Source organism: Trachurus trachurus (assembly GCF_905171665.1).
Source record: "Trachurus trachurus genome assembly, chromosome: 9".
Classification (NCBI taxonomy): Eukaryota; Metazoa; Chordata; class Actinopteri; order Carangiformes; family Carangidae; genus Trachurus; species Trachurus trachurus.
This window is the reverse complement of record NC_139895.1, coordinates 7,010,685-7,038,358: the sequence shown is the minus strand read 5'-3', so window position 1 is coordinate 7,038,358 and position 27,674 is coordinate 7,010,685. Positions and strand designations below refer to the sequence as shown.

Here is a 27,674-nt window from a genome sequence, read left to right as displayed (position 1 = left end):
CACAAACTGTGCGCTGGCTCCCAAAGCGGCCGGCCATCGGGTCGGACGCCGTCATCGGAGCAGCTGGCGGATCCCATGGGTCGTTTTGGGAGTTATTCACAGCCGTGCAGCCTCATATAGCAGCGTCTGTTTATAGTATAGGCTGCATTGTAACAGTAAGAAGAAGCTACATTCAGATTTTTTTTTTTTTTTTTTTTTGGAATATGACTTGATCTCTTGATCCTGGGGTTAGATCATGCAAACGACGCACGGCCACCGCCATTTAATCAGATAAATCCTTCTTTCTGCTAATATGGGTTAAGAGGATTCCCTCTATACGTTATTATGGCTTCATTTCCTGGGAGGAGATAACTGTGCATCATATGTTGCACATACTCCTCAAGGTTTCTGCAGTGTAACACACACATACAGTCAAACACACCTCCACTCCATCGAGGGCGTGTTCTCGTTACCTCGACCAGAAGGAGGGAGTAAACGCAGCATCCAGCGTGGCGGCATCAAAGTGGCCTTTCTTATTGATTTCCTGTTTCTGTGTCACAGAGGAACAGGTTGGCTAATAGGCCCAGTTATGCAACCGCATGCAGCTGCAGAGCTTTCACCCATAAATCCCTGCCAGCGCTCAAGTAGAGGAGATTAAAGTTGAGCGAGTGCCCACCCTGACAGCGGCTGCTGCAGGGTCTCCTCTCATTTTAAACCTCTGATGGAAAAAAAAAGGAAAATATTTGAGTGTTTGGATGCTAAATGATAGGAAAGAAAACACATTTGTTGTTTCTCTGTGATTAATTTGTAAAACCAACTTGTTTGGATGCTGAGAACCAACAATCTGTAACATCACTCTGTGTTTGCGCTGCTTCGTTTCTTCAGCACAAACACGTTCGGGGGATGTTTTCATGTTTTCAACGTCGGGACAAACTGTTTATTACGTGCTGGGTTAGGAGAGACTATATGACGGTGTGTAGAGTAATCGTGTGCGTCCCTTTGTTCACCAGCATCAGGTCGGAAGGTGCGACTTGCAGAGGGAAGCACTTTATTCTGCTCCGTTGGCTCTTTCTGTATTTAAAGCTGCAGCTTTAATTAGTCTGCACGCGCTGCCCACAGTCAGGTCCACATTAAACCCAGATGACGACCATCGGGCTCGGCAAAAGGCATCTGTCCCGCTGTAATAAATTTGGATTTTTTATTAGCATCATTATTCCCCCCCCCTCCCTCCCTGGGCTCTGTCTGCAGCTCAGCAGGTTTCTTGCTCGGCCGCTGCTTCGTGCCAAAAGATTTATGTGTTTTACCTCGTTGGATCGGTTCGGTCCGACGCACTCGGCCGAGACGAGAACGTCTGTCGTGTCAGAGTTGAGGAGATCTACGGTTTTACTGCTGCTGTCTGTCACAGGGCTCAGGCTGGTTGGTTAGCAACACAATGTCACTGTGACAGAAGATGAAGATGTCACTGGAGGTGGGAATCCCCAGAGGATACAATACTATCTTTGGTATTACTATAGTAGCAATAATTCTGTCATATCCTGAGTATCTCTATAACATTTTGCAACACTTCATGACCTTTTTGCTACAGCTAATTATAACAGGAATACTTGGTCAACATCTGGTTTAAAGTTCTCGGACTGTTCAATCATTTTAATTCTTGCCAAGTGGGATTGTCAGACAGACAGACTGACCAACACAGTCAGAAAAAAGCTCTAGTAATCTAGTGTCAATTGTAATGGAAGTTTATAAAGTTAAAGATCGATACTTGGTGTCCGTGTATCAATCAAGATCACTGATCGATCACTTCCCAGACTTATTGGTTTTGTGGACTTTTTTTTAAGTGCAATAATCTCTTATCAGCAGCCTGACAGTTTGATGACGTGTTCAACACTAATCCGAAATGCAAAATACTGTATATCTGCATGAATTAAAAGTTGGATTCAGGTGAATCAAAAAAAAAAAAACACTACATTTTCTGTGGAGAAGCTTTGAAGCTGATCGTTAGCTGATCCGCTGTCACCTTCCTGGCTGTACCTGGCTCCGCCCCCTAACTGCTACAAAAACTGCAAAACTTTGAGCTTTAAAAATTTTTTTAAACACACGAAGAATTCACCTGCACTGTCGTTATTATGGGGGGAAATTAGTAAGGGTGTAAACATGTTTCTTTCTGCCGAGGAGTTGGACATTTTAACATGGAAGTCTATGGAGAATGACTCACTGTTAGCGCTACACTCTAGTGGTCAGGAGAGGAACTGCAGCTTGTGGTTCTTTCTGCCTTTAAGAAGTCGCTGCTCAATCACAACCTTCTTGGTCATTTAAAAGAACAAAGCAAACGTTGTTCACCGTTGTTTCAACTCTGAACATCACTGCTGACGACTGCTCATTGTCCGCCGCCCCCCGAGGCTGAGAAGTGATTCAGAGACTGAGAGGAAAGTAAGAGAAACGGAGGTCAAGAAAGGAACAATGACGACAACAACAACAACACGTCCAGTCGCTCTCAGCGTTTTCATCTTCCTCTGCAGAAGATAATTGCTTCGGGGACTTGAACCTCAAAGCGGTGCTTCTACCTGCGACCTTTGACCTGGACTACAAAGCTGCTGATAGAGGAGGACGACCACGGGGAGACCGCCGCCCCGTGATGTCTTATCTTGATGACAGAGTGCGGCCTGAACCAGAGCCGACCTGAGCTACTAACTACTAAAGCTGAAAGTCCAGCGTTTACGGTCGAGAGGAGCCCAGGGGTCCTGACCCTGCTGACCCCGCCTCCCTTCATCCTAAATGACCAGTCAGTTGTTTTTTCTATTGTACATGAACATTAGGCCTAATTACTAACTCTGCTGTTGACCGCTACTCATTAGTTCAAGCCATTAGACCTTCAAATAATTAGTCTAATTGGTATTCTGAGGGGGAATCTGAGTTCACAGATGAAAAAGAGAAACTGCAAACATGAACCTTTAAAATTTGAACTTTACCAGCGAACGTGTGCCTTCGTTTGTCCTTTAGCTTCTTGAGATGATCCCTCGCTTCTTGCTCAACAAACCGTCATGTTATAACTGCAACAGATCGTCTTGGGTTCGAGGCTTGTTTTGATATTTGGGGTAATGTGTGTCCCTTAAGAGTTGTCATAAGGAAGGACAAGTTCCTGTTCAATAACCACAGAGACCAGCTGTGTAAAAGATGTACAATGTCCTGCAACCAACTGACCAATCAAAACAAATCGATGATCAGGGAAATTGGTATAAATTGGTACGATGTTGCTAGGATATGGAAAATCCTTGATAAAAAAATGTTAAATCCTGCAAATCTTGCAAATTTGTGACTTTATTCTATCGATTATGGTTTTTTTTCTTGTAATTTTTCAAATGTATGGTAGTAGATTTAATTGTAACCTTTACCTTTTCATCAAACTCATCAAATACACAATCCAAAAACTCCAAAACACTCTCGGGAAACCAAGAAATCCCATTAGCCTCCGTAGCGTAGCTCTGAGCAGCTCACGGCTCTGCTCCGCCATTCTGAAAACAGCTTGCACCGACAATTAAAGGTAACAAACCTACTGCTATGACTATAGGGATTATGGCAATGGGCCAGTTTGCCAAAATGTTGAACTATCCCTTTAAAATCTGAGGTGCTTTGGATCAAGATTATGATGATGTAATAACATCTATACATAAGGGATCAAAAGGTCAGTTCTTTAAAACGATATCTGCCTTTTAAAACAATTTATTCATTCCCATGTTTGAGTTTCCAATTAAAAACGAGCTCCGATCACTGTGGTTCTGATGTGAACTCTGAGCTGCTTCCACAGCTTCAGCCTCAGGACTCATGTAACAGAGCTGCAGAGACCAGACAGGTGTTGTGTAAGAAGGTTTGGAGGCCGAGCGGCGGTCGAGCTCAGATTCACACACACAAGTATCTGGAGGAGCTTTCACTACAAAGGAACCTCAGCTTATGTAACAACAGTTGTTTGAAAAAAAGAAGCGGACAGCCACTGCCAGCGCGGATTAGGTCAAGTGTGGACACAGCAAAAAAAAAAAAAAAAAATCTGTCTTAAAAATCCCCAAATATGGTGCAGAAATGCGTCATCTGTGAGGCTGAGACGTCTTTTATACCTTCACCTCCAGCTGACCCTGCTCAGACCGGTGGGGTTTTTTTTTTTCCTCATAGGCCGTCGTCATGTGACGCTGTTATAAAACTTGGTCAGCAGTCAGTCAGTGTGTGTGTGATTGTGTGTGATTTACAGACAGCTTTCCCTGCCCCAGTTTGAAAAGACTTTGTGTATACTGTAGCATGTGACCTGAGTCCGTCGGTCGCCATGAACCAGGTCACGAACGAATCAGGCCACGGCGCTGGCTCTCTGTGATTGAGGTATTTATAGCCAGTTGTGTTATTTGGACATTGGTCAGAGATGGACTGTGTGGTTCATGTGGCAGCTCTGAGATGTTCCTCTGACGACCGTTTAGACCCAAAGGGAAACATGAAGTGAAGCTGCTGCAAACGTGAATCAATGAAAAGATCTGTTAGATATTAAAACTGTAGAGAACTGGTTTAAAGGAGAATTCGGGTCATTTTTGACCCCTAAATCGTTTTCCTGATGGTCACCCAGTGTTGGGGGAGCAAAAAATGCGACTAAAATTGATGCAGGCAAACCGGAGTTACACCATAAACGGTGGAGCAGTGCAGTGGTAATGTCCATAATATCTCCAACCGTTTATTTTTGTAAAGAAATCATCACAACAAGGAAAAAGTGTTTGTTTCTGTGGCGGGGAGAGCAGGCGCTCTGCGATCGGATAGTAATGTCTTTCCAGGACATTTTGTTCGGCTATCTGTGGTGAGTGGCTACATGCAAAAACACAAAGTTTATACTGTTTATACTGTACACTATATGAGTTCAGTGGTGTCTCTAAGGATTCCAGTCATGTACCATACTGCCCTGCTAAGCCAGACCGCAGTAACTACTGAAAATTCCAAATTGAGTTTTTTGTAAAATTGAACTTGTCAATAAATGTTTTATCTTGTGTAAAATTTTCAGCGGTCAATTTTGCTCAGTTTTAGAGATATGAGGTATGAAAAATTGCAGTAACTACAAAATCACTCTTGAAACTGAGCCAAACCGCAGTAAAGTTACTGCACCCTGTATCTGTTTCCCTGTACAAAATCACGCTCAAAACTGAGCCAAACCGCAGTAACTGCGCAGTTACTGCACTCTGCCTCTTTTTCCCTGTACCTCAGCCGCAGTTACTGCGCTCTTTTACACACTGCTAGCCAGTTACGGTAGCTAGCTAACATTAGCTTCGGCAGGTTAGCACAAGCACATAAAACCTTAGCTAAACACTGGACATTAAATGTTAGCTCACTAAAGTTTGTACTGTCAAATTATTAATCATTTTTGAGGTGGTCATAGTTAGTAAGTAATGAAAGCTGGAAGAAAACAACAACATTGTAGTTACTGCACTTTGCCTCAGCATTACCTGTCTATCTGTGTAAGGAAACCTGGCACCAGAGCGCAGTATCTGCTTTTTAGGGGTAAAATGTAAAATATGTGGTCATATATTTAATTGCATGAATATTACTTCATGAAAACCTGTCAAATCTGTGTATTTTCACTAATCTACCTACAACACATTTGGAAGGCAAATCAAAAAACTTTAAAGCCATTTTTCTCAGTTTCACTGTTCGCGTAGTTACTGCGGTCTGGCTTAGCAGGGTAGCATAGATATTTGATTGTTTTTTGAGTGTTTGTTGTGGTTGAAAGAATTGCCCCCATAGGTTAGCGTTGTCGCTATCCCTAGCGCCGGGTAGCCATGGTGTAACTCTGGTTTGCCTGCATCAATTTTAGTCGCATTTTTTGCTCCCCTCAACACTGGGTGACCATCAGGACAACGATTTAGGGGTCAAAAATTACCGGAATTCTCCTTTAATTCCACCAGGTGCACATGTGATCTAAACTGTAGGAATTCAGTTTCACCAGCTAAAAACCTCTCTGTCTCTGAAACAACAAAGAGGCGTCAGAAACACATCTGTATGATGTCATGTTACCATGTTACGTGCACAGACTTTTTGAAGGACAAGGGCGAAAAGCGTCGCTATCTTTCCTTATGTCGTCACTCGGGGTGGGTAAACAAACCGTATAAGTCATACAAACTGCTTTTCTTTCATCGCTTCCTGGTTGATTAAGGAAGGCATCGGTTGTTAACGTATGAAGGGACATCGGGCCATATTTCAAAGTATAACAACATTTGGGTTAAACTGATTTGAATTAAAGCAGAAGTAAGCGATCCGGTCGTTTTCCTGCCAGCCGATGGAGTTAGCAGTCCCCGCCCTCGTCCCTACGTCACCACATTCACGTGCATCCCTTGGCTGCACACACAGAGAGGACCGCCCCTTTATGCCGTTCTCTCTCCTCATTGGATACAAGTTGTAGGATACAAGAAAAGTTTTCTCCTCGGCTTACAGCAGAGCAGAGTGACTGACAGACCCGTGTTTCAGACCAAACACTCTATGTAAGTGATTGCTGTCGGAAGATATAACTATTTAAGACTCATATTAACACAAATATATCACTCACTTCTGCTTTAAGTTAGCCGGCGGCATTAGCTGCAACTGCTAACGTTAACGGTAATGCTATGTGACAGTGTTGAATCTTCCCACCCCGTGTGACGACATAAGAAAAGATGGCGACGCTGTGAATATGGCTAATAAAGAAGCTAGCTGACTGTAGCCTACAACACATAGCATAACAAACCAGTGTGGCTACCGTCTCCATGGCTACCATCAACAAAGTACGTCAGATCACGTTTGATCACGCGAGACGGGACGAGATTCTAGTGTGTTATAAGACAAATCTTTATGTGTGTGGTGTGCTGTATTTGGAATATCGGAGCACACCACACACAACACTATCAAAACTGTTCAATAAAATATTTTTTTTATCTTCATGTGTCACAGATACAAAAAATCTGTTGAGATTTAGAAAATCTTTATGTGTGTACCAGGCTTAACTGTCCCTCTGTGGACTGTAACTGTCTGACTCGGTCCAAAACAGAGTCAGGACGATGAGTGTTTACCTTGTGTTTACCTCGGCCTATAAAATAACAACAGAGCTCAACACATACACACACTGTTTAAATTGGAAACTAATCTCATGGGCTTCAATGCAGACAGGACGTGTCCACTGTCGGTCCAGGAGGAAATTAAAGTGGAATTAGGCCTCAGCAGCAGTAAAGACTGGTAGGAAGGAAGCAGACGTGTCAGTGGACTTTATCTATTCATGTCCCCTGTTGTTCATAAAGAGTCGGGGAGACCGGGGATGGGTGGCACACTTTTCACTCTTTGCCATAGCACTCTGGCATCATTTATGTGAGAATATACAAACCAGCATTAAATGAAAGGTTAAGGTCACACATTTCAATGTCCACAGTTATATTCTAAAATCAGTTTATTTATTAATAAAATCATACTGCGCACTTGTGCCAACCAGCCCCGACACAGGGTTGGTTGGCACAATGTAAAAATGAATGGATGAAGCAACCAATATAAAATAAATTGGAAATTTAATTGTAACAATAAAGAGAAATACTCAAATTTAAGAAGATTGCATGTATATGGAGGCATATATTTGCATGTATAACATTAAAACAGGGCGGGTTTTTTTTACTTTTGGTACTAAAAAACTGATATTTTGCCCTCAGCAAGAAAAAGTGAGTGAGTTTCAGATGTTTTAACAAAAAATATTAGTGCAGATCAAAAAGATGATCATTTTGATGTCACATTTGTGAGTCTGTGACCAGCAGGGGTGTGCCAACCAACCCCGGTCTCCCCTACAGCTAGTGATGAAGATGCAAAGGGACGAGGAGGAAGAGGAGGAGGAGGAGGAGGAGGGATGGATCGATACAGGATGAGGCATTTTATTTTGAAATCCAGGATGATCCCATATATTACACACAGACACAGGTCAGTTTGGAAGTGATAGAGTGAGATTAGTCAGGTGATCAGAGTGTGTTTTAATTTAAGTGTCATAAAAGTGAAAACAGGTGAATTGTCAGTCAGTCAAACTCAAGGCTCTGACTGGAAATAATGAACTGAAAAACTCCACACATTACATAACAACTGAAATGTCACACACACACAGACAGAGGTGTTTTTTCTCCCGACATCTTTTTTTTTAGATCATAAACTGTAAATATGACTCAGATCCTGCTGTGACCCACTGACACACAAACTGCTGCCAGACCAAACCATGGTTTTGTTGTTTTGTTTTGTCTCCCGGCGTTTTGGGTTTTTTCCTCTTTTTTTTTATCCGAGCACCTGCTCAACATGTGGAAAACTATTTTAATATGAAAATGAGGAAACAAAAGAGTTCATTTTTCCAAAAAAAGACGACTTGTGCCTGTTCTTTGACCCGTTTACGCCGTGTACACGAGGCCTGATGTTCAGTCTACTGATGCAAATCTGGGTTTCACCAAAACAAGCCCAGCGTCGCTCCTCCGCTTTGATCTGGATGAGCTCAGCGCGACGACGACGACCCACAATGCTCAGCGACCCCGGGGCGCTCGCTGCCTGAAACCCAAACCGGCGGGATTCAGACTCATTCAGGTTTGTCTAACACTCACTACGCTGCTGACAGAGGACGAGTGAGAGGAGAGGAGAGGGTGAGATGAGTTCAGCTGAGAGGAGGAAGAAGAGTCACTTAGTGAGATCATGTGATGGATGAAGAGGCGGTGACATCACAGGGTGGGGGGGGAGTCAAACAGAGTGAGAGAAGATCAAAGCCGTGGCCTCTTGTGTTCAGTGTGTGTGTGTGTGTTTGACCATCTTCAAAGACGTTCAGCCGTTGCCGTGTGTCCCCATTGACCCCATGATGTCTCGTCTTGTTATTCGGTGTTTTAAAGGTGGAATTCCAAGGATTCATTCATTTAAAGTGGGTTATAGCCAGGTTCATTACACCTGGCAGCAACAACATTGCTACCGTACACAAAGATAATATCTGTGACATCTGCACATCTTTTTTCTCTTTTTTGTTTGTTTTGTTTTTTGCGTTACCATACAAAAAGTGCACGTAGCTAAAGCCTATGCTGCGTTCAAAACAAACTCGGAAGTCGGAAAAAAACGAGCTCCAAGTTGTAAAAAATGAACTGAACGGTGTCGAACTCGGAAATTACAGGTCAGAAACTCGGGTATCATTTCAGAGCTCCAACTTTCCGACTTGACAAGTTATTTGTTGAGGTTTTAATGCATATATTTTGTGTATTATTGCAGTATATGAAATACATTTACTGTATATTAAGCTGTGATTGTTGTAGCTATTGTGTGAAATTGTGGTCCTCGTACAGTATGTAACAGAAATAACATTTAACTGTTATCAAGGCTATAACATTAGCCTATATGTGCACTCATCTGCAGCATCTCCTCTTCATTTGCCTCAAAAATAAACATAATTTAAAGCTGCATATATTTTTCGTATTCAGCGATGAGCCACAATACGCCCAACTTCCTTCAGGTATCCATGTTTTTTCTCTTCCGAGTTTCTGCAGCGTGAACGCAATGATGTCGGAAGTCGGAAATTTCCAAAGTCCAAGAATTCCGACCTCCGAGTTGTTTTGAACGCAGCATTAAAACTTAAAATCAGCTGCATTGAACTCACGGTCAAGTTCATCCTGTAACCACGGCAACACAAATCACACATGGATTTCCATCTGAAAGTGTCAGACGAGGTAAAAGCAAACATGTGCTGTGTGTTTATGTGTGTGTGTGTGTATCAGCAGTCACACTCGTGTCACATCATGTTACATAACAAACAGGCGTCTTGTTGTTGTGTTTCCATAGTTACAGTTACAGTTACAGTACGTGACCGATCAGAGAAGGTAAACAAACAGGTTAGATTCAGTCAAGTGCAGCATCAACAGCTGTCGATCACCTGACCCTCTGCTACTACACACACACACACACACACAGCAGGATGATCATCGTCATCATGTGATGTTTTGAGCCGAGTTATCAGCACGTCGTGTTTTGTGTTCGAACTCTACAGTACGTTTTGTACTGGCTCTGTGTGTGTGTGTGTGTGTGTGTGTGTGTGTGTGTGTGTGTGTGTGTGTGTGTTGACCTACCCGCTGTCTGGAGGAAGGCCTCAGGCCGAGGTGGGTTTGGCTCCGACACTGCAGGGACAGAAACACACAACACAGGGTGAATATCAAGGAGGACACACACACACACACACACACACACACACACACACACACTGAACTCCTGTGTGTTAGAAGATTAGAGAAGCAGCTCTGACTTTCCTTTGTACAGAACAAGTTGTTTTATTCAGGTTGTTGTTGATGTTTTAGTTTTATAACGAGTTCAACCTGCACAGTCACCTGTCTGAAGCGACCAATAGGAGCGAAGCATCGCAGGTTAAACTAACGTTCATGTGCAGAGCGGTGAAAAGTGAAAGAGACAGATCAACACATAAACAGCAGTGTGGTTTCAATCTGCAGCAGAGCAGCTTGTTGACTTTGTACTCAGACCCCAGTGCCTTAGGACTGAAGCTTTTCAAAATAAAAGCAGCCTGGTACTTCAAAGATCCAGATGATCCTGAAAACAGTGTTTTTACTTTATTTTTCATGTTTCGTTTTCATTTGATTTCTTCAGATTCAGATTTCAGATTTTATTTTGTTTTTTAAAATGGGAACAGTAGGCTACATATTGATGAACACTATCGCATAAATATGTGTGATTGTAGCCAAGTGGTTAATTTCCAGTCCCATTGGCAGGTTGATGTTAGACACAAAAACAATGAAGATAAAAGCACAAGAGGCAGGACTACGACTATAGAACAATGCATCATGATGATAACACCTTGACATCTTACACAAACATACTACAGTATTTGACATGAACAACATACGTATATTAATTGGCCTTCATTCCAGTCCTGGGATTAGAAAGGAGCAGGATGAAGAGAATTTATATCACCTGCTCCTTTCTTAAAACAAAAAAAAATGCTGAATGCCATAATAATGAACTGGTTTACAGCCAACAATATACATCAAAAATGTGTAACTATTCTTTTTTTTATTACAAGTTTTTATATAATTTCCCTATTTTTTGCTTACACAACCTCTTAAACTCAAAAATATTTGTACAGCTTTTTTCTTCGACTGTTGAATTTCATATTTGGTAATACTTTATAATAAATACACACTATTACGCATTAGTTAAGCATTAAAAAATACTGAATTCTTCATTTATAACGCATTAATACTCACTAATATGTAGTGATTATCAATGATGAGTAAAACATTTTTAACTGTGTTTATAAACTACATACTAATGAGTATTCATGTGTTATAAATGATGAATTCAGCTTTAATGCTTAACTAATGCTTAATAGTGTGTACTTATTATAAAGTGTTACCTCATATTTTGCATCTCTTTGCAATTTGGTGCTTGAAAATATTGTTTTTTCTAGTGATTGTCGTCCTGTGAAACTGATACAAATAACTTAAAGTCACTTTTATCATTTCTACAGAATAAATAAGTGGATTTAAATGGACATGGATAAACATGGACAAGTCAAAACCAAAAATGAAAGTATGAAAGGTCAACAAAGACAAAAAAGAATAAAGAAAATATAAAACATGTGCACCACAGGTCACCAGAGACAGAGACAGAGACACAGCTGAGCGTCCGTCCTGATTGGCCCTTTCTCCGCCTCGTTTAGTCGCGTTAGATTCACCTGCACACACATACACACACACACGACGTGGATGTGTGAGTTTAAACTGCAGCCGCTGAGACAAAGTGAGACAAATGGAGTCATTAGTGAAACCGGGAGACAAAGACGAAGACGCCGGCGACGTCTTCGCTGAGGGACGACGAATCCTAATGAGTCTTTAAAAGGCTCAACGCCAAGATCCCACAGGAGTTATTTACAGAGAGGAGAGCTCGCTGAATGCTAATCAACACACACACACACACACACACACACTGAACACACACACACACACACACACACACACACACACACACACACACACACACACACACACACACACACACACACACACACACTGAACACACACAGACAAAGACATCATTTGATCTAGAGATTTTAAGATTGTTACTTGCAGCACACACACACACACAGCAGGTCATCTAGTGTAACAGATATTGTTTGATGTACGGCTTCACACTTTCTCTTAAACACACACACACACAAAACAAACGCTCATTGTCTAACATCAGATAATTGAACACACACACACACACACACACACACACAGACACAGAGGAGGTTATGCTGTTTGATCCAGAAACAGAAACAGGAAGCAGCCGTAAACCTTCAGGAGGAAACTGGTTGGATTTTTATTTTACGAGCTGCTGCATCTGGAGATTTTCTACAGTATTTTTCTTTTCCTGAGCAGGTGCTGCCCACATTCCTGCTGCCCTGTGTGGATGGAGTTTGTTTAGGACACGGTGTCATTTCACAGACGTTCAACAACTACAGTTCCCATGATTCTCCTTGTTTTTTCATTCTTTACACGTAATATAATGATCCGACATGTGATTTAATGAATGAAACTGACACTCGTTAGTTTCATAACGAAAACTACAAGATAATAACTACAGGTGTAGAGTGTTTTATTTTGAAAAACAGGAAGATTTGGTGCTGTGACCCTAAATGTAACAGCAGCCTACAGAGGAGTCTTCAGGAATCAATCAATCAATCAATTTGTGAGAAAACAAAAGAAAAATTCCAAGGCACTCTCTTACCTATAAAATGCCTTTATTAAATTATGGCATGGTCAACATGACAATTAAAAACTCCGACGCGTTTCGGCGTCTAGCCTTCATCAGGGAGTCAAATGGAGTGGGACAGGAACAATGGTTCTTTTATACAAATGTTTGTCCAATGACAAGTGTCCACCTGGTTGCCAACAACCCAGAGTGGGTGTGGTCATCAGCCCATTAAAGGGACATATCCATGGCCCAGGCCTCAACTAAGCTGAATGAAAGAATAAAAGAAAACAATCAGTGATATGTACAAAATAAACATGCCAACAGATACCAAAGAGAAAACACTAGATATCAAATAAGATACAACAAAACAATCAAACAGCATAAGATAAAACAAATACAATAATACGCAGACAGAAACCAGAGAAAAACTAGAGACCATAACAAACTCACAAGAAAACAGTGAAGTCTAAGTCCTCATTCAGGCCCGGATGTTTTGTAGCCTGCAACTTGTAGATCCAAAACACTTCCCTTTGATTCAGTTTTCTTTGTCTATTGCCTTTGCGTATAGAAGATGGAATGTGGTCTATGCCAAATGCTTGCAAGGTAGAAGGATTACTGTTATGGAAGTCAAGGTAGTGTTTGGCCATGGGATAATTAACATTTCCAGTGCGAATTGCATACTTGTGTTCTGCCAATCTGTCTTGGAGGCGTCTTTTGGTTCTGCCTATGTAAAACACTTTGCAGGTGGGACATTCCAAAGGAATGTAGGTTGGAATGTCCCACCTGCAAAGTGTTTTACATAGGCAGAACCAAAAGACGCCTCCAAGACAGATTGGCAGAACACAAGTATGCAATTCGCACTGGAAATGTTAATTATCCCATGGCCAAACACTACCTTGACTTCCATAACAGTAATCCTTCTACCTTGCAAGCATTTGGCATAGACCACATTCCATCTTCTATACGCAAAGGCAATAGACAAAGAAAACTGAATCAAAGGGAAGTGTTTTGGATCTACAAGTTGCAGGCTACAAAACATCCGGGCCTGAATGAGGACTTAGACTTCACTGTTTTCTTGTGAGTTTGTTATGGTCTCTAGTTTTTCTCTGGTTTCTGTCTGCGTATTATTGTATTTGTTTTATCTTATGCTGTTTGATTGTTTTGTTGTATCTTATTTGATATCTAGTGTTTTCTCTTTGGTATCTGTTGGCATGTTTATTTTGTACATATCACTGATTGTTTTCTTTTATTCTTTCATTCAGCTTAGTTGAGGCCTGGGCCATGGATATGTCCCTTTAATGGGCTGATGACCACACCCACTCTGGGTTGTTGGCAACCAGGTGGACACTTGTCATTGGACAAACATTTGTATAAAAGAACCATTGTTCCTGTCCCACTCCATTTGACTCCCTGATGAAGGCTAGACGCCGAAACGCGTCGGAGTTTTTAATTGTCATGTTGACCATGCCATAATTTAATAAAGGCATTTTATAGGTAAGAGAGTGCCTTGGAATTTTTCTTTTGTTTTCTCACATCATTGATCCCTTCCAAAGAGCACCTCTTTTTAAACAACGAGTCCACGAAGCGCTCCTTTGTTTGAAGATTTTTTCAATCAATCAATTTATCAAGAGTTATCAGTGATAAATCAGTTTCCATAGAGTTTCAATGCACTAAATATTGATCTGTATCATTTTAACTTTATATTAAAGTTTATGTTGGGTCAAGTTTGTGTGTAAACAAAGTCAGAGAGTCACTTTGACTAAACTGCAGCTGTTAATTTCTATATTAAAGGGATACTTCACCCAAAATTCAGATGTCATTGTGAACGTTGTGTGCTAATTGTGTTATCTTAGTGGGTCCGTCACTCTTTTGTGTCCCCCCAGAAACACGTCTGTTGTGTTGTTCTGATGTTTTCTTGCAGGTCATGTGTGTGTCGTCAAACTGATGCAAGTTGTTTTCTGTATCTGTAGCACCTTTGTCTGGTTTCTTGTGTTTTCTTCAGCAGCAGTGATCTGACCACTCAGGGCCACCGTAGAAAATATAAATCAGAGGGGAAAAAATCAATTTAGGCTCAAATTAGCATAGAGATAAAGATTAGCATCATCAGTGTTTCTGCTTGGAGATGAAAATAACACATAATCAATACTGAACAGACGATACATTTAAATATACTGTACAACTACGTCTTTATTTTTACTTCTACTAAAGTTGATCTTCTTTTTCTAAGCTCTGTTCACTTCCTCTCTTTCAGACGAATCATCCAAACATCTTCAGTTTACCGACGTCGGCTTCAGCAGCTGAAGCTACGAGACAGGAAGTTGATGTTTCCCCGTCAGACAGAAACGGATCAGATCAGAGGAAACTGGGAAAGTGTTTCATCCTAATTCTGTTGTCTTGGTTTTTCTTCTCCTTCTCCTTCTTTTTGTTTCACTCCTGCAGACAATTGCCGTGACCTTTAGAGGAATATTACACGGTGCAGAGGAGGAACGTGTCAGCGGCAGCAGCAGCAGCAGCGGCAGCAGCAGCGGCGGGTTGTGATTGAGCATCTCTTTGATAGGAGGAGAGGGACGAGGTGAGGAGACGCTGGGGCGAGGAAAATGAGAAGTGTGTGTGTGTGGGAGGGGGAAGACGGAGAGAGAACGGCGTTGTGTCGCTCCTCATCCGATCACAAGCTCAGCAGGACGTTCTGGTTCTGACATTTTGGTTTTTTCAGACGTCTCATCCATCTTTGGAGAGGAGGTTTGTTTCCTGTCGACGGCGATAGGGGGTTAGTTTTTTTTTGTTTTTTTAGGTTTGGAGCTTCATGAGGAACGAGGACGGAAATTATATCACAGGGAAAGACATTAAAAAAGAAAGAAAGAAACAGACGATCCAGGAGGAAGTGAGATAAAAAAGAGTTCAAATTACTGTAGATCAAACCAGAACATGTATTTTTTCCTCCAATGGCTCAATGCTATCTGACAAATATTTAACGGCCTTGTTGCGGCGCTGTGATGTAATCGGCCTTCAAATTTGTCCTCCGATAATATAATAATACAATATAAATATAAAAATACAAATGTTGACGCTCCTGGACGCTGTGATGTCACTGTTCATGAGGCTGTGACGCTTTCTGTGCCGAGAATAAACGTTACCATCAACGGCAAACTGAAGTGCTCACAGCTGCAGTTCCTCTCCTGACCACTAGAGTGAATCGGTCCCCATTGACTCCCATGTTAAACTGTCTTTGAAATCTTAAATTTCTTTCTCACACGTCTTTTAAAAAACAAGTTTCTTTGGTTTATTGTTCCCTTCTTATTGTTTTTATGTATTGTATTACTTTAGTGAATTTCTATTATTATTCATAATTATTCAGCTCAGTTCTAAACTTGTTATGATGCTCAGTTTGGATTCTTTATATCTGGTCGTACTTTTCTCTTTTTAATAACTTTTTAACTAATAAGAAAACTGGGTAACCCTTTCATTTACAGGCCGCCAAGAAATAACAAGTAATTGCATCATAATGTCTAGAAATAGCCTAGAAACAACGGTCAATTTCATAGTAATGTGGAGAAATATAGACAAGAAATAACGATTGATTGCGCAGAAATAGCTGAGAAATAACAGTAATTTGCAAGAAGATTTTGTGGAGAAAAATTCTGGCCTTTCCCAAAAAATTCAAAGCATGAACAGCATGTGTAATCTTTAGCCTTGCATTACTATTAAATTGACCGTTATTTCTTGGCTATTTCTTGACATTATCATGTAACCGAAAACTGCTACATAAATAAATTGCATTACCATCATTATTGCTATTATAAAGTACAATTTATGACTCAGGTGCTACAATGAAACTACATCCAGAGTGAGACAGCGACCGTTTAACAACAAACCAAATGTCCAGAGTCTCAGAGGAAAGAAAAATCCCTCAGGCCTCTTAATACAGGCAGAGTCTGGGTCGACGGTGACGGTGACGGTGCTGAATCGAGTGGAGTCAGTGGAGGCGGTGAGGACGTCGCCGCTCTGCGACCTTCAGGTCAGGAAACACACTCGTTATAAAAACTGGAAAGTGGAGGAGAGGTCGCCGAGTCGCCGCAATCGATCTGTTTCTGTCTCATGGGAGCGTGAACGTGTCACAGACAAACAACCGTCCAACACAAAACATTGAGGATTTCTTTTTTCCTTGATATTATTTCTATATTTGAGCTTTTATAAGACAAGATGATTAGAAAGTTTGCAGTTTTTGCATTACAAATATGAACATTTCAATGTCTAAAGATTTTTTTAAAAAGGATAAAATGTTCAGTTTTGCTGTTGCACATTGTGTTTTAGGTGTTTATCCTGTATTTTGTAGAAGAGCAGCAGCTGTGTGGACACAGTGTTTGGCAGCAGGTAAATATACAATTATCATATCACACTGTGTCAAAAACAAAAAGATAACTCATGCACTTTGTAGAGGCAGAATACACACCAGTGCACCGAGGTGTGTTAGATTTACACATATATAAAACACAACAACCTGACTCTGCTCTGTTTGAATAAAAGCTGTGTTATATGATATCTTCTCTTCTCTCTGGTTTCATTACATTTAATCTATGTCAGCTGTTTCTACGGTAACCGGCCATAAATAAGACGGAGTAAATGTCTGTCATCTTCAATAAACCGATACAATCAGCCATGAACCAGGTCAGTGGGTCCCACACTCATGTGTTTGTGTCCGCTGTGGAAGGTCAACGGCAGAAATGTGTGTGTGTGTGTGTGTGTGTGTGTGTGTGTGTGTATAAAGGTCAGATGGGACCTGAGTGGTGCTGTGGTAATGAAGTACGAGGTGTCGGTGAGGTCACAGTGGTCAGGGTCAAGGTCAACTCTGTGACCTTTGAACCCTGTGGTGGATAAATGGATGAGCTGCTTCTTATTGTTGTCTATCATTATCTTTTATTCCTCATCTTTATCTCCTCTTACTCTCATTTGTTTTCTTCTTTTTGTATCATTTCATTCCTTTTAGTGACTTTATCACTGTCGTGCATATCTAATAGTGTTTTATTTGCCTCCATTGTTTTATTTCCTTTTATTCTAATCACTTTTTTGTCTGTTTTGTCTGTTCTTACAACTTTACTTTTGACGCAATTACTTGTTCCAACTGCTTTTTTTTTTAATCTAATACACCCCACACACCTTTTATCATCTTTCCATCTCATTTAAAGGGACAACGAGGAGTTTCTATTTGGTTATAAAAAAGTCTCACGTTAATGTGGATGTATCTCCGCTACCCACACTTGTTAATGGGCCCATTTTCGATAAATATATCAATCTGTCTCTATCGTTATTTTGTTATTATTAGTGGTGGCGGAGATGCTGGTCGAGCCGACCAGCGTTTTTTACTTTCGGTTTCGCAACGAGTCATGAGAATAACGCAGCTGAATCGCCGTTTATGGTCAGAACTACGACGGTATGTGAACCTCTTTGAACCTCTGACTTTAATTCTTGATGAATGAAAACATGAGTCCGTCTTGCGCCGGTCAAAATAATTTTACGGTGCGCGCGGAGGCTCATAAATGCAGTGTGAAAACGCTTCGCTTTTCCAAAACTCCTCGTTGTCCCTTTAACTGGCTATGAAACTATGGCATTCACAAAGCAAGGAACTGAGAAGTTGTACAAGTATATCTCAGTTTAAGAAAATGTTTAAAAAAGAAAAAATAAGCGCCTACAAAAAAGAAGAAGGAGAAAAAAGAAAAGATAGATGAGCTGTGTCCACTGCTATTTTGCTTGTTTGTTTTCTTGTTATTACTATATGTTTCATCATCTTTATTGTTGTTGATATTAAGCCAATGCAATTATAACTATAGAAAGGGGCAGGTACTATAATTATTTCTTCATCCTGCTCCCTTTCATTCATGGTGACTATGTACATTATGTAAATATGTGCAACCGTGTGAAGTATGTAAACCATGAATGGAATAAATCGAAATTAAATGAAACTGCATGTTTACATCTTATTTTGGTTGCATTATGTGGTTGGGTTCTTGTATTGTCTCTTTTGCATTTTGTAAACTCTTGTTTTTAAAAGGTGCTGTATAAATACAGTTATTATTATTATTATTCTCATATAAACTCCACATATGCTCCTCCTCCTTCATCTCCGAGTTTAATTCTGCAGCTTTTTCTTCTTGCAGCAGAGTTGATGAAGCTCCATGTTTCTGCTCCAGGAGCATCATCACACCTGCAGACGACAACAGAGACGTGACCGGTGCAGGGTCGAACCGCTACAGCCGATCAACGTCAAGTGTTTTCAGTTTGGTAACAGACTTGTTTTTCAACATTCAGCTCTTCTGCACTGGAGCTGCTGTGAACATGCACATATTGATGTCTCCAAACGTATGTGAGCATAGCATACAGTACAGTGTATATGCAGCATTTGTTTCTACAACTGATTGTGTTTGTGTGCATGTGTGTGAAAGATGGCCAAAGAGCCTGTGTGTGTGAGATAGTGTTTTATATGTGTGTGTGTGTGAGACTGGCAGGGGGTCTCCTCTTCCTGAATGCAGAGCGCATCCAGAATATCTCATTGCTATTCATGTGAATGAGTCTCCTGGAATCAAACAGCAGCCAAAAGCATATTTGCACAGAGTTGAAATGCAGGCGGCGGCGGCGGCGGCGACAGAAATCTGCAGAGTTTCCTCCAAAATGAAATCTCCCTCCCTGCATCACGTCGCCTCCTGTTTACAGTTCAACTGTTGGAGAGACGTTCCCTCCATCGTTTAATGGCTCTTCTCTGCAGCTTGCAACTCTCCATCCATCCATCCATCCATCCGCCTCCTTCATTCCCAACAATTTTTACTTCTCTCCTAAACTTGAGCTGCAGCTGCAGAATTGATGTTTTTTTTGTTTTTTTTAATCAAAGGCTCAAACCTCAGTGTAAAATTCTCCAAAGTGCTGCGATGTATTTAAACTCATGTTGATTTATTGATGACGAACGTCTGGATCTTCAAACAAACATTATGAAAACAGTTCATGGAGGATTTGGATCGAATCAGAAGTTTAAAGAAGCTTCAGCTGATGTTGATGTGACCTGAGCTCACACCTCAGTCAGTCAGTGAACTCACCTTCAGTGTGCAGTTATTACTAATCTTTCTACAGGAGATTGGAGCTGAGTCCATTATAACACAGTGTGATGCTCTTAAAACGTGAGATAAAAATGAATATTTGATGGAAAAACTCACTTGTAATTAAAAATACGCAGTGGGAAGAAAAATGGGGGAAATGGAAATTGTTCACAAATTAGCTGAGATCATGTTCTGTTACAGTTTCTTAGTCAAGTTAAAATTTAAAAACAAAATGTTTTACAGAGAGATGAGAGTATGTGATTGATAACTGTAGTACTGCATGGACATAATAAGCGGATATAAGTAAATTAATGTTAATTTAGCCGTCGTCCCAGCTACACATGCCCTTTGACTAAATCTCATTACTTTAGATGATTCTTTGGCCTGTGCTGTTATTACATCGGTCACAGTGATGATGCAAACAGGAAACACGGAAGACAGGAGGGAGAGGGGACATGGACGGGATCAAACTGGGGACACGGTGATAATATGGTTCATGTAATAAACACCAGGACGTCAAAGTTAAATCAAATCTAATGGTACGTTCCATTACAACTCGGAAGTCGGATTTTCCAAGGTTCCCAGAGGGTACGTCATCAGATGCCCCCTAGAGTCTGAATCCCAAACTCAGAAACTTGGGAGGAGCTTTGGTAACCACAAGCTAGCAACCCAAGATGGCCGCCACTCTGTGCAGATTGTGGCTAGATGGCGTACATGAGCTGCAGGAAGTGACGTAGAATCTTACCAAATCTCGTCGAGAACTTTAAGTTTAGTAAAACTGACATGTCCAGGTGTAAAATTGGGGGGGGGGGGGGGGGGGGGGGCAAAAAGTAAGTGAAGCCATATTTGGTTGGGTTTAGGCACAGATAAGTAAAGATTGCATGTTTTCCAGGACGTCACTTCCTGCAGCTCATGTACGCCATGTAGCAACAACCCTCTGTGCATGAAAAGTGAATCAAACCTGCACTCAGTTTTGTTTTTGTGTCATTGAATTACTCGTACCGACAGTACTGTGCAACGTTGTCTATGTGTCAACAAGTTGTTTTGTTGCTTTCACATGTAAACTGTGACATGGTGTGTCGCTATCCACTGGTGTTAGCTAACAATGCTAACTACAACAGTAGCTAACAAAATGGCCGCTTTTTCTGACTCGTTACAAATTCGTAACTGGAACATGGTCGACTTCTGACTTCTGAATTGTTTTCCAGGATATTTTCAGCGATGAGCTAAATGTCACAAACCAATTAGCATATTCATGACGCCATCGCCTTGTTTTTGCACTTTCTGTGTTCACATGTATTTTAATAGGCCTACAGCTGTTTCTCAGTCACATATTCTTCAGTTTCTGTTGTTAGACAATGGAACAAGTGAAATCCTGAGTGAACTTTCACCACTGTCACTTCCAAGTTATTTGCTGCTGCTTTAAAACCACAACATCATCTAAAAAAACCACCGAACACAAACACAAACACACACCTCCACCCAATGTTGTCCATTGAGGGTGGCATGAAAACAGACGACTCCTATGCAACCTTTACAAACTGTCAAGACAAAGGTGGGATAAATGATTTTCCAGGACAACTCAAGGTTTTCCGACATGTTTTACGTTCTTCTCACATTCTCCAACGCTGGGCAATCATGTAGCCTATAAGAATAGAAATATTCCAGGATGTAGCTAATGGAAACATGTTAATGTAACGCACCATTTAACCAGGACAACTCCACCCTCTGAGGAAGAGTCTGGATCACATCCCTCGCAGGAAGGTTAAGTGAATGCATCACTCTCCTCTCCTGGGAACTTTTACGGGGCCATTGAGCAAGGCAGTGAACCTTCAGCAGCACTGACGGCCAGGCTGCTCACACAATGACGGGCAGATGGCGATGCCCCCGAACTGCCGTGTGAAACTCCTTATCACTGTGTTCCCTGCAGAGCCCCCACTACACCCGACTCCCAGCGCCTCCCTTCCCTCCTCTCCACCCTTCCTTTCCCTTCCTTTCCTTTCCTTTCCTTTCCTTCCCTCCTCTCCTGTCATGTTCACACCGACATGAGTCAGGAGTAGATTTCTGGCAGAATCACTTGCTCTATTATTTACAGCGAGAGGTTTGAGGCAGCGGTTCAAACTGAACATCACAGCTCTGAAATAAAAGAGAAAAACCACATCAAACACACCAGTCCAATGTCTGAAACACACACACACACACACACAAAACACCTTTTGTGTTGTTTTCTTCAGTCCCTTCGCTGCCTTTAGTCTGCCATGCTGTTATTAAATCATCCTTTTATACATAATGCATGGAAATAATAATAATAATAATGAATCATGCAGCTACCGTCACTAGAGGCCGAGTGTTAAGTGATTTCTTTGTTTACAGGTGCAGTAATTAATATGTCTGAATGCGTATTTATGTGTTCAAACATGTCTGAGCTGCATGTGTACTATGTGTGTAATATAATATGTAAATATCCAGTTGCTGCTGTCAGGAGCCTCATTAATTCCCTCGCCTGACAAAGTCATACAGAGGTTTAATGTGTGCGAGTGTGTAACAAAGTGTGTAATCTCATCACCCGTCCTCAGAGGATGAATACATCCTTTGATATAAAACCTCAAATGTTTTTTTTTTAAAGTCCATCACCTCCTGAACTCTGTGGAGCACATGCAGTGAAGCAGTTCAGTGTGTTTTACATGTTGCACGCTGCCCCCTAGTGGTTAAAACGGCCCATACACAGAGTATAAACAGGGGGAGAGCTCCTATTATGCAGCTTTTAACTTTTAAAATTACACTTTATTAAGGTATTTACACTGGAAAATCTAAACTTGGGCGAAGATGAAGGGGAGGAGACCTTAGAGAGCTGTCAATCAAGGTCATCATCCCAAAATATCCCCCTCTTTCGCCTTTAAAATGATAGAAAAGACTTTAAAAGCTTTTTTGTAGAAACTCTCAGATGTGGTTTCTCTACAGTTTCCTTGGAGCTGGATTCTTGCAGCCATTAGAGGACTTGTGTCTTCAGGAACTTTTCACAATGCCCTCCATCATTCATTCATTCATTCATTCATTCAGTCTGTGGTGGTCAGCACTTGAACACAAATAGCCGTGGATAATGGGGAAAGCTGGTGGCTCTAGTGTTTGGCACGTCTTCGGAGGAAGCACAGCTGTTTGTCACGGAGAGGAAGCAGGCGATGGTGATAACGGTCTTCATCCACTCACTCGCCGCTCTGCCGGGCAAGAAACACAAAAGAAAATCCTCCCTGATTAGCACTTAGCTTTGACTCACACCTCGCTCTGAAGGAAACATCTACTGAATCACTCTGTTCTGCAGCTGCTGTGGCTCAGACCAACAGCTCTGCTCCTAATTTAACCAAAGTCACAAACAGGGAAACACACAAGTGTAATCAGTAGACGGCAACAATTGTGTCTTGAAAATGTGTTGTGAAAGCACAGGTGGAGGTTCACCAAAGACGCTATAAAGTTGGACAGATTTCCGGCTTGTTTTGCATTCAGCCTGAAGTGGACGGATCTCAATGAAGACACTGAGATCAATGGAAACTCGTTAATACATCAATATCTGACTTCAGTGTCAGGTGTAAATGGAGTCGGTTGTATCTAGGTTCCTGTGGGGGCAGAAAACCCTCAGGCCATGAACACATGTAGCCATGCAACTATTCATTCATTCATTTTCTATACCGCTTATCCTGCACTAGGGTCACGGGTGAGCTGGAGCCTATCTCAGCTGACTTTGGGCGAGAGGCGGGGTACATCCTGGACAGGTCGCCAGTCTATCGCAGGGCTAACATATATAGACAGACACTCTCATTCACACCTATGGGCAATTTAGAGTCACCAATTAACCTAACCTAGCCTAGCGAGATGATAACAGAACGTTACCAGACAGAGTTGTTTTAGAGGTAAATACAGAGTCTGCTTGCTGAAAAACTGTCCCTGAAGGCAACGCGCATCAGTGGTTTTGCATGAATTTCCCTCTAAAACAACTCCGTCTCGTAACGTTCCATTATTATCTCATAGCGTGGTGAATGTGCAGCTCACAACTTGTCCACGACAGCGTTTTGGAGTTGTTGGATTGTGTATTTGATGAGTTTGATGAGGGAAACCAAGAAATTCCCTTAGCCTCCGTAGCATAGCCCTGAGCAGCCTGCCACTCCGCTCCGCCGTTCTAAAAACAGCTTGCACCGACAACTAAAGGTAACAAACCTACTGCTATGACTATAGCGATTATGGCAATGGGTCAATTTGCCAAAAATCTTGAACTATCCCTTTAAGTGAGTTCAGCGCTCCTCCTCTTTCTCCGACTTTACTCCTCAACGTAACAGAGCAGTTGTGTTTCCAAGTGCAAACAAGCAAAAAGCGTCTTTACGAATGTTTAAGAGCTCTGCTTTGACAGCATCGTGATCTCATCGTGAACAAAGGTCGCACACCTGACGTTAATGCATTTTCTGCAACATATGGTGATATTCAAGAACCTACAACAATTTTTCATGTGGATTCAAGGTGAAAATGCATTAAAAGGTGTCAGTTTTTTCACATTCAGGGGTTAAATGTCGATATTTCAAAGGATTTCTCAGTTTTAAACCAGAAACCGAACCGAACTAAGTGGCCTGTTATTTAATGAATCTAAGTCATAGATACTCTGTTCACTACAGCTCCACCTCAACAAATCTCCAACCTAATGACTTGATAACAGCTGCTTCACTTTATAGTTTAAGTCGAATTACAGCACAGGGCAGAATTAATCAGGTCGTAACTGTTTCCTCCATGTGCTCCTTTTATATTGATCTATGCAACACAGGACAAATCAAATATAAGTGGTAATAAACAGTAAAATATGTTAACTGTTCATGTGCGTCGTACATCATTACACGCTGGATCTCACTCTTCTTTCTCGCTCAGATCTCCTGAACACAAACGTCTTTCCATTTGACACATACTATAACAGAAGGTGAGGCAGCTGCAGCTATAAAACACACACACACACACACACACACACACTTTCATATTACTTTTACTTATGTTTCCATTGAAAGGCGCCCGTGGCAGCAGCAGCAGCAGCAGCAGCAGCTTCTCCGACAGCAGCAGCTGATACAATAACTGCCAATAAGTGTAGCGCTCAGCTCTGTCAGAGACACCGTGGTTCCTGTTGCTGCTCGTGTGTTGAATATAAATGCGCTTTTCATTGACCACATACACACCACAGGTCTCCGCGCAGACCCATTTCCCCAAGAAACCCGAACATAATCGCTCTCATGTCCACAATTTTCTAGTCCTGTGTTTGGATTTGAAGCCGTTTCACACTCAAAAAAAAAAGAAAAAAGATTCACATGAATTGGAGTTTGACAAAAATAAAAAGTCGGGAAGCTTTTTCGTTTCCAGATCTGCGTGAAGGACACAACCCTGTTGGACAGCAATCGAATAAAAAATAAAATACAGCAAAGTCAAGGTGAAACGTTGTGATAAAAAAACTATTAAAGGGACAACGAGGAGTTTTGGAAAAGCGAAGCGTTTTCACACTACATTTATGAGCCTCCGCGCGCACCGTAAAATTCTTTTGAGAAGAATTAAAGTCAGAGGTTCAAAGAGGTTCACATACCGTCGTAGTTCCGACCATAAACGGCGATTCAGCTGCGTTATTCTCATGATTCGTTGCGAAACCGAAAGTAAAAAACGCTGGTCGGCTCGACCAGCATCTCCGCCACCACTAATAATAACAAAATAACGATAGAGACAGAACAATATATTTATCGAAAATGGGCCCATTAACAAGTGTGGGTAACGTAGATTCATCCACATTAACATGAGAATTTTTTTATAACCGAATAGAAACTCCTCGTTGTCCCTTTAATAAAAGTGACTGACGGACATTTGAGCAGCAACAGCAGAAGGTGCGCTTGTTTTCAGCCTCTTTGCATCAGGATGAAACGAAGGTCGACGAGACGAGGTCGTACTGTAGTTACGTTTTGTTGCCAGGCGACACCTAGTGGTCGGGATTATTACAACAGGGGAAAGTGCAGTGGAGGTTGTGGTGGATGGACAAGTCGAGCGAAAAGACGGGAAGTTCACACATGGAGACTCGTGTTTGGTTCATACGTCAACTAGCAGTTTGTTTTTATCGTTGTAACCATGACAACAAAGATCTTGTATCTTGTATGTGTTGTAACCTAAACCACGGTCTTGCCCCCAAACCCAACCATCCCATGACCACTGATTTCTGTAACTAATGGCGACAAAGGACTGCTACAGGTAGGTTTATTATATTTTATTGTATCATCTATCTATAGCTACAGGTTAATATCAATATTTTATTATCGATCTCTGTATTTATTTATTTCATTTTCAAATCCATATTATTTCAAATTCATGTAGTATTGAATGTCGTATAGTCCATTGATTCTTTCTTTAAATTGCACTTAAAACAGCATTTTGACCTTTTTAAAGTCTGATTGATTGATTGATTGATTGATTGATTGATTGATTGATTGATTGATTGATTGATTGATTGATTGATTGATTGATTGATTGATCGATCGATCGATCTGGTGCTGTAGGAACACTCGCCTTTTAGAGGGAGAGACAAATTGCATTAAACAAAACACTGCCATAAAAAAAACAACAGCAAAAGGTAAAAACTCAGATTTGCATCTGTGACTCCTTCAAAAAGTCGTCCACAAATCAAAAGATCGGTGGTTCGAATCCCAGCTGCTCCAGTCCAACAAGATACTGAACTCCACGTTGCCTCTGATGTATCATCATGTAGTAAGAAAGTGACATTATAAGTGTAGGAACAAACACTGTGTGGGCGTTAACACTAGAAAAGCTTCATTTAAATGCAGTTCATTCACAGTCTGCTTTGATTTCAGGAGTATTTTTTCATTTCCAGTTTCCTCTCTGTCAACAAAATCATCTCGACGACGTTCATTCAGCTACTTCTTCCCAGGGAGAAACTCCTCCTCTCTGCCTCTTTAGCTGTCATATATTCTCTGCTCATCCATCTTTATATAAATAATGAGTGTGATGGATCGACTTCCTGGGACTTTAACACGATCCCTCCCTCCCTCCCCCGGCCTCACGCTGAGCGTTTGTCTGAGCTGATGATTTACAGCAGAATTTAAAAACAACCGTCTGAGCCTCTGAGCCCTGAAGTGGCTATTTAAGATTTTAGTTTCACATTCACAGAAATGACTGTTGGAGAATTTAAATGTCTTACAATAATCCAAAACGTCCGTCAGCGTGAACTATAAATGTCCTCACATTGACATTTACAGGATGTGAGGGTTTTTTATTGGACCGAAGAAAAAAAAAAGCTGATGAAAGACGATCTGAGCTGAGCTGTAAAAGCTGACAGACACTCACAGGTTCACTTTCTTTTCCCAGTGTCTGCATTTCTCTCACACACACACACACACACACACACACACACACACACACACACACACACACACACACACACACACACACACACACACACTGACATTCAGCAGGAGGCAAAGTTCAAACTGAAGCCAAGCGAGCGCGACGTTCCCAATAATGTGATATCACGACACAGGAAGGAGTCTGAGTTTCTATTAAAACAGAAGTGGAGCGATGCGTTTAGGAAACTAAAGACATAAAAAAAATATATAAAGATCTAAGAGCAAGGCTGAGACGCTGACGCCCGAACTTGACGGGAGAAGAGTTGGAGCTAAACAGAGAAAATGTGAAATGTTTTTTGGGGGGAAATGTCAGAAATTAAATATGAACTGTTACACATACAGATCTTTATCTGTCTCTGTAGCTCCGTGGAGTCAGTCATCTTGTAAAATAAAATAAAAAAACAGAAGGAGGTGAGGAAGAGCAGAGCTAATGACAAACAGTCCTTCTAGAAAATGTTTTTTTGAG

At 41.3% G+C, this 27,674-nt stretch overlaps 1 protein-coding gene across 1 annotated transcript in view; it reads right to left on the bottom strand.

Annotated features, from left to right (window-relative positions):
• The window catches only part of rasgef1ba (RasGEF domain family, member 1Ba), a 142,225-nt gene that overhangs the window by 103,899 nt on the left and 10,652 nt on the right, over window positions 1-27,674 (bottom strand). Inside the window, exon 2 of the mRNA XM_083979929.1 lies at window positions 10,086-10,133. Coding sequence (XP_083836055.1) covers window positions 10,086-10,133 — 48 coding nt within the window. The remainder of the gene's footprint in view (window positions 1-10,085; window positions 10,134-27,674) is intronic.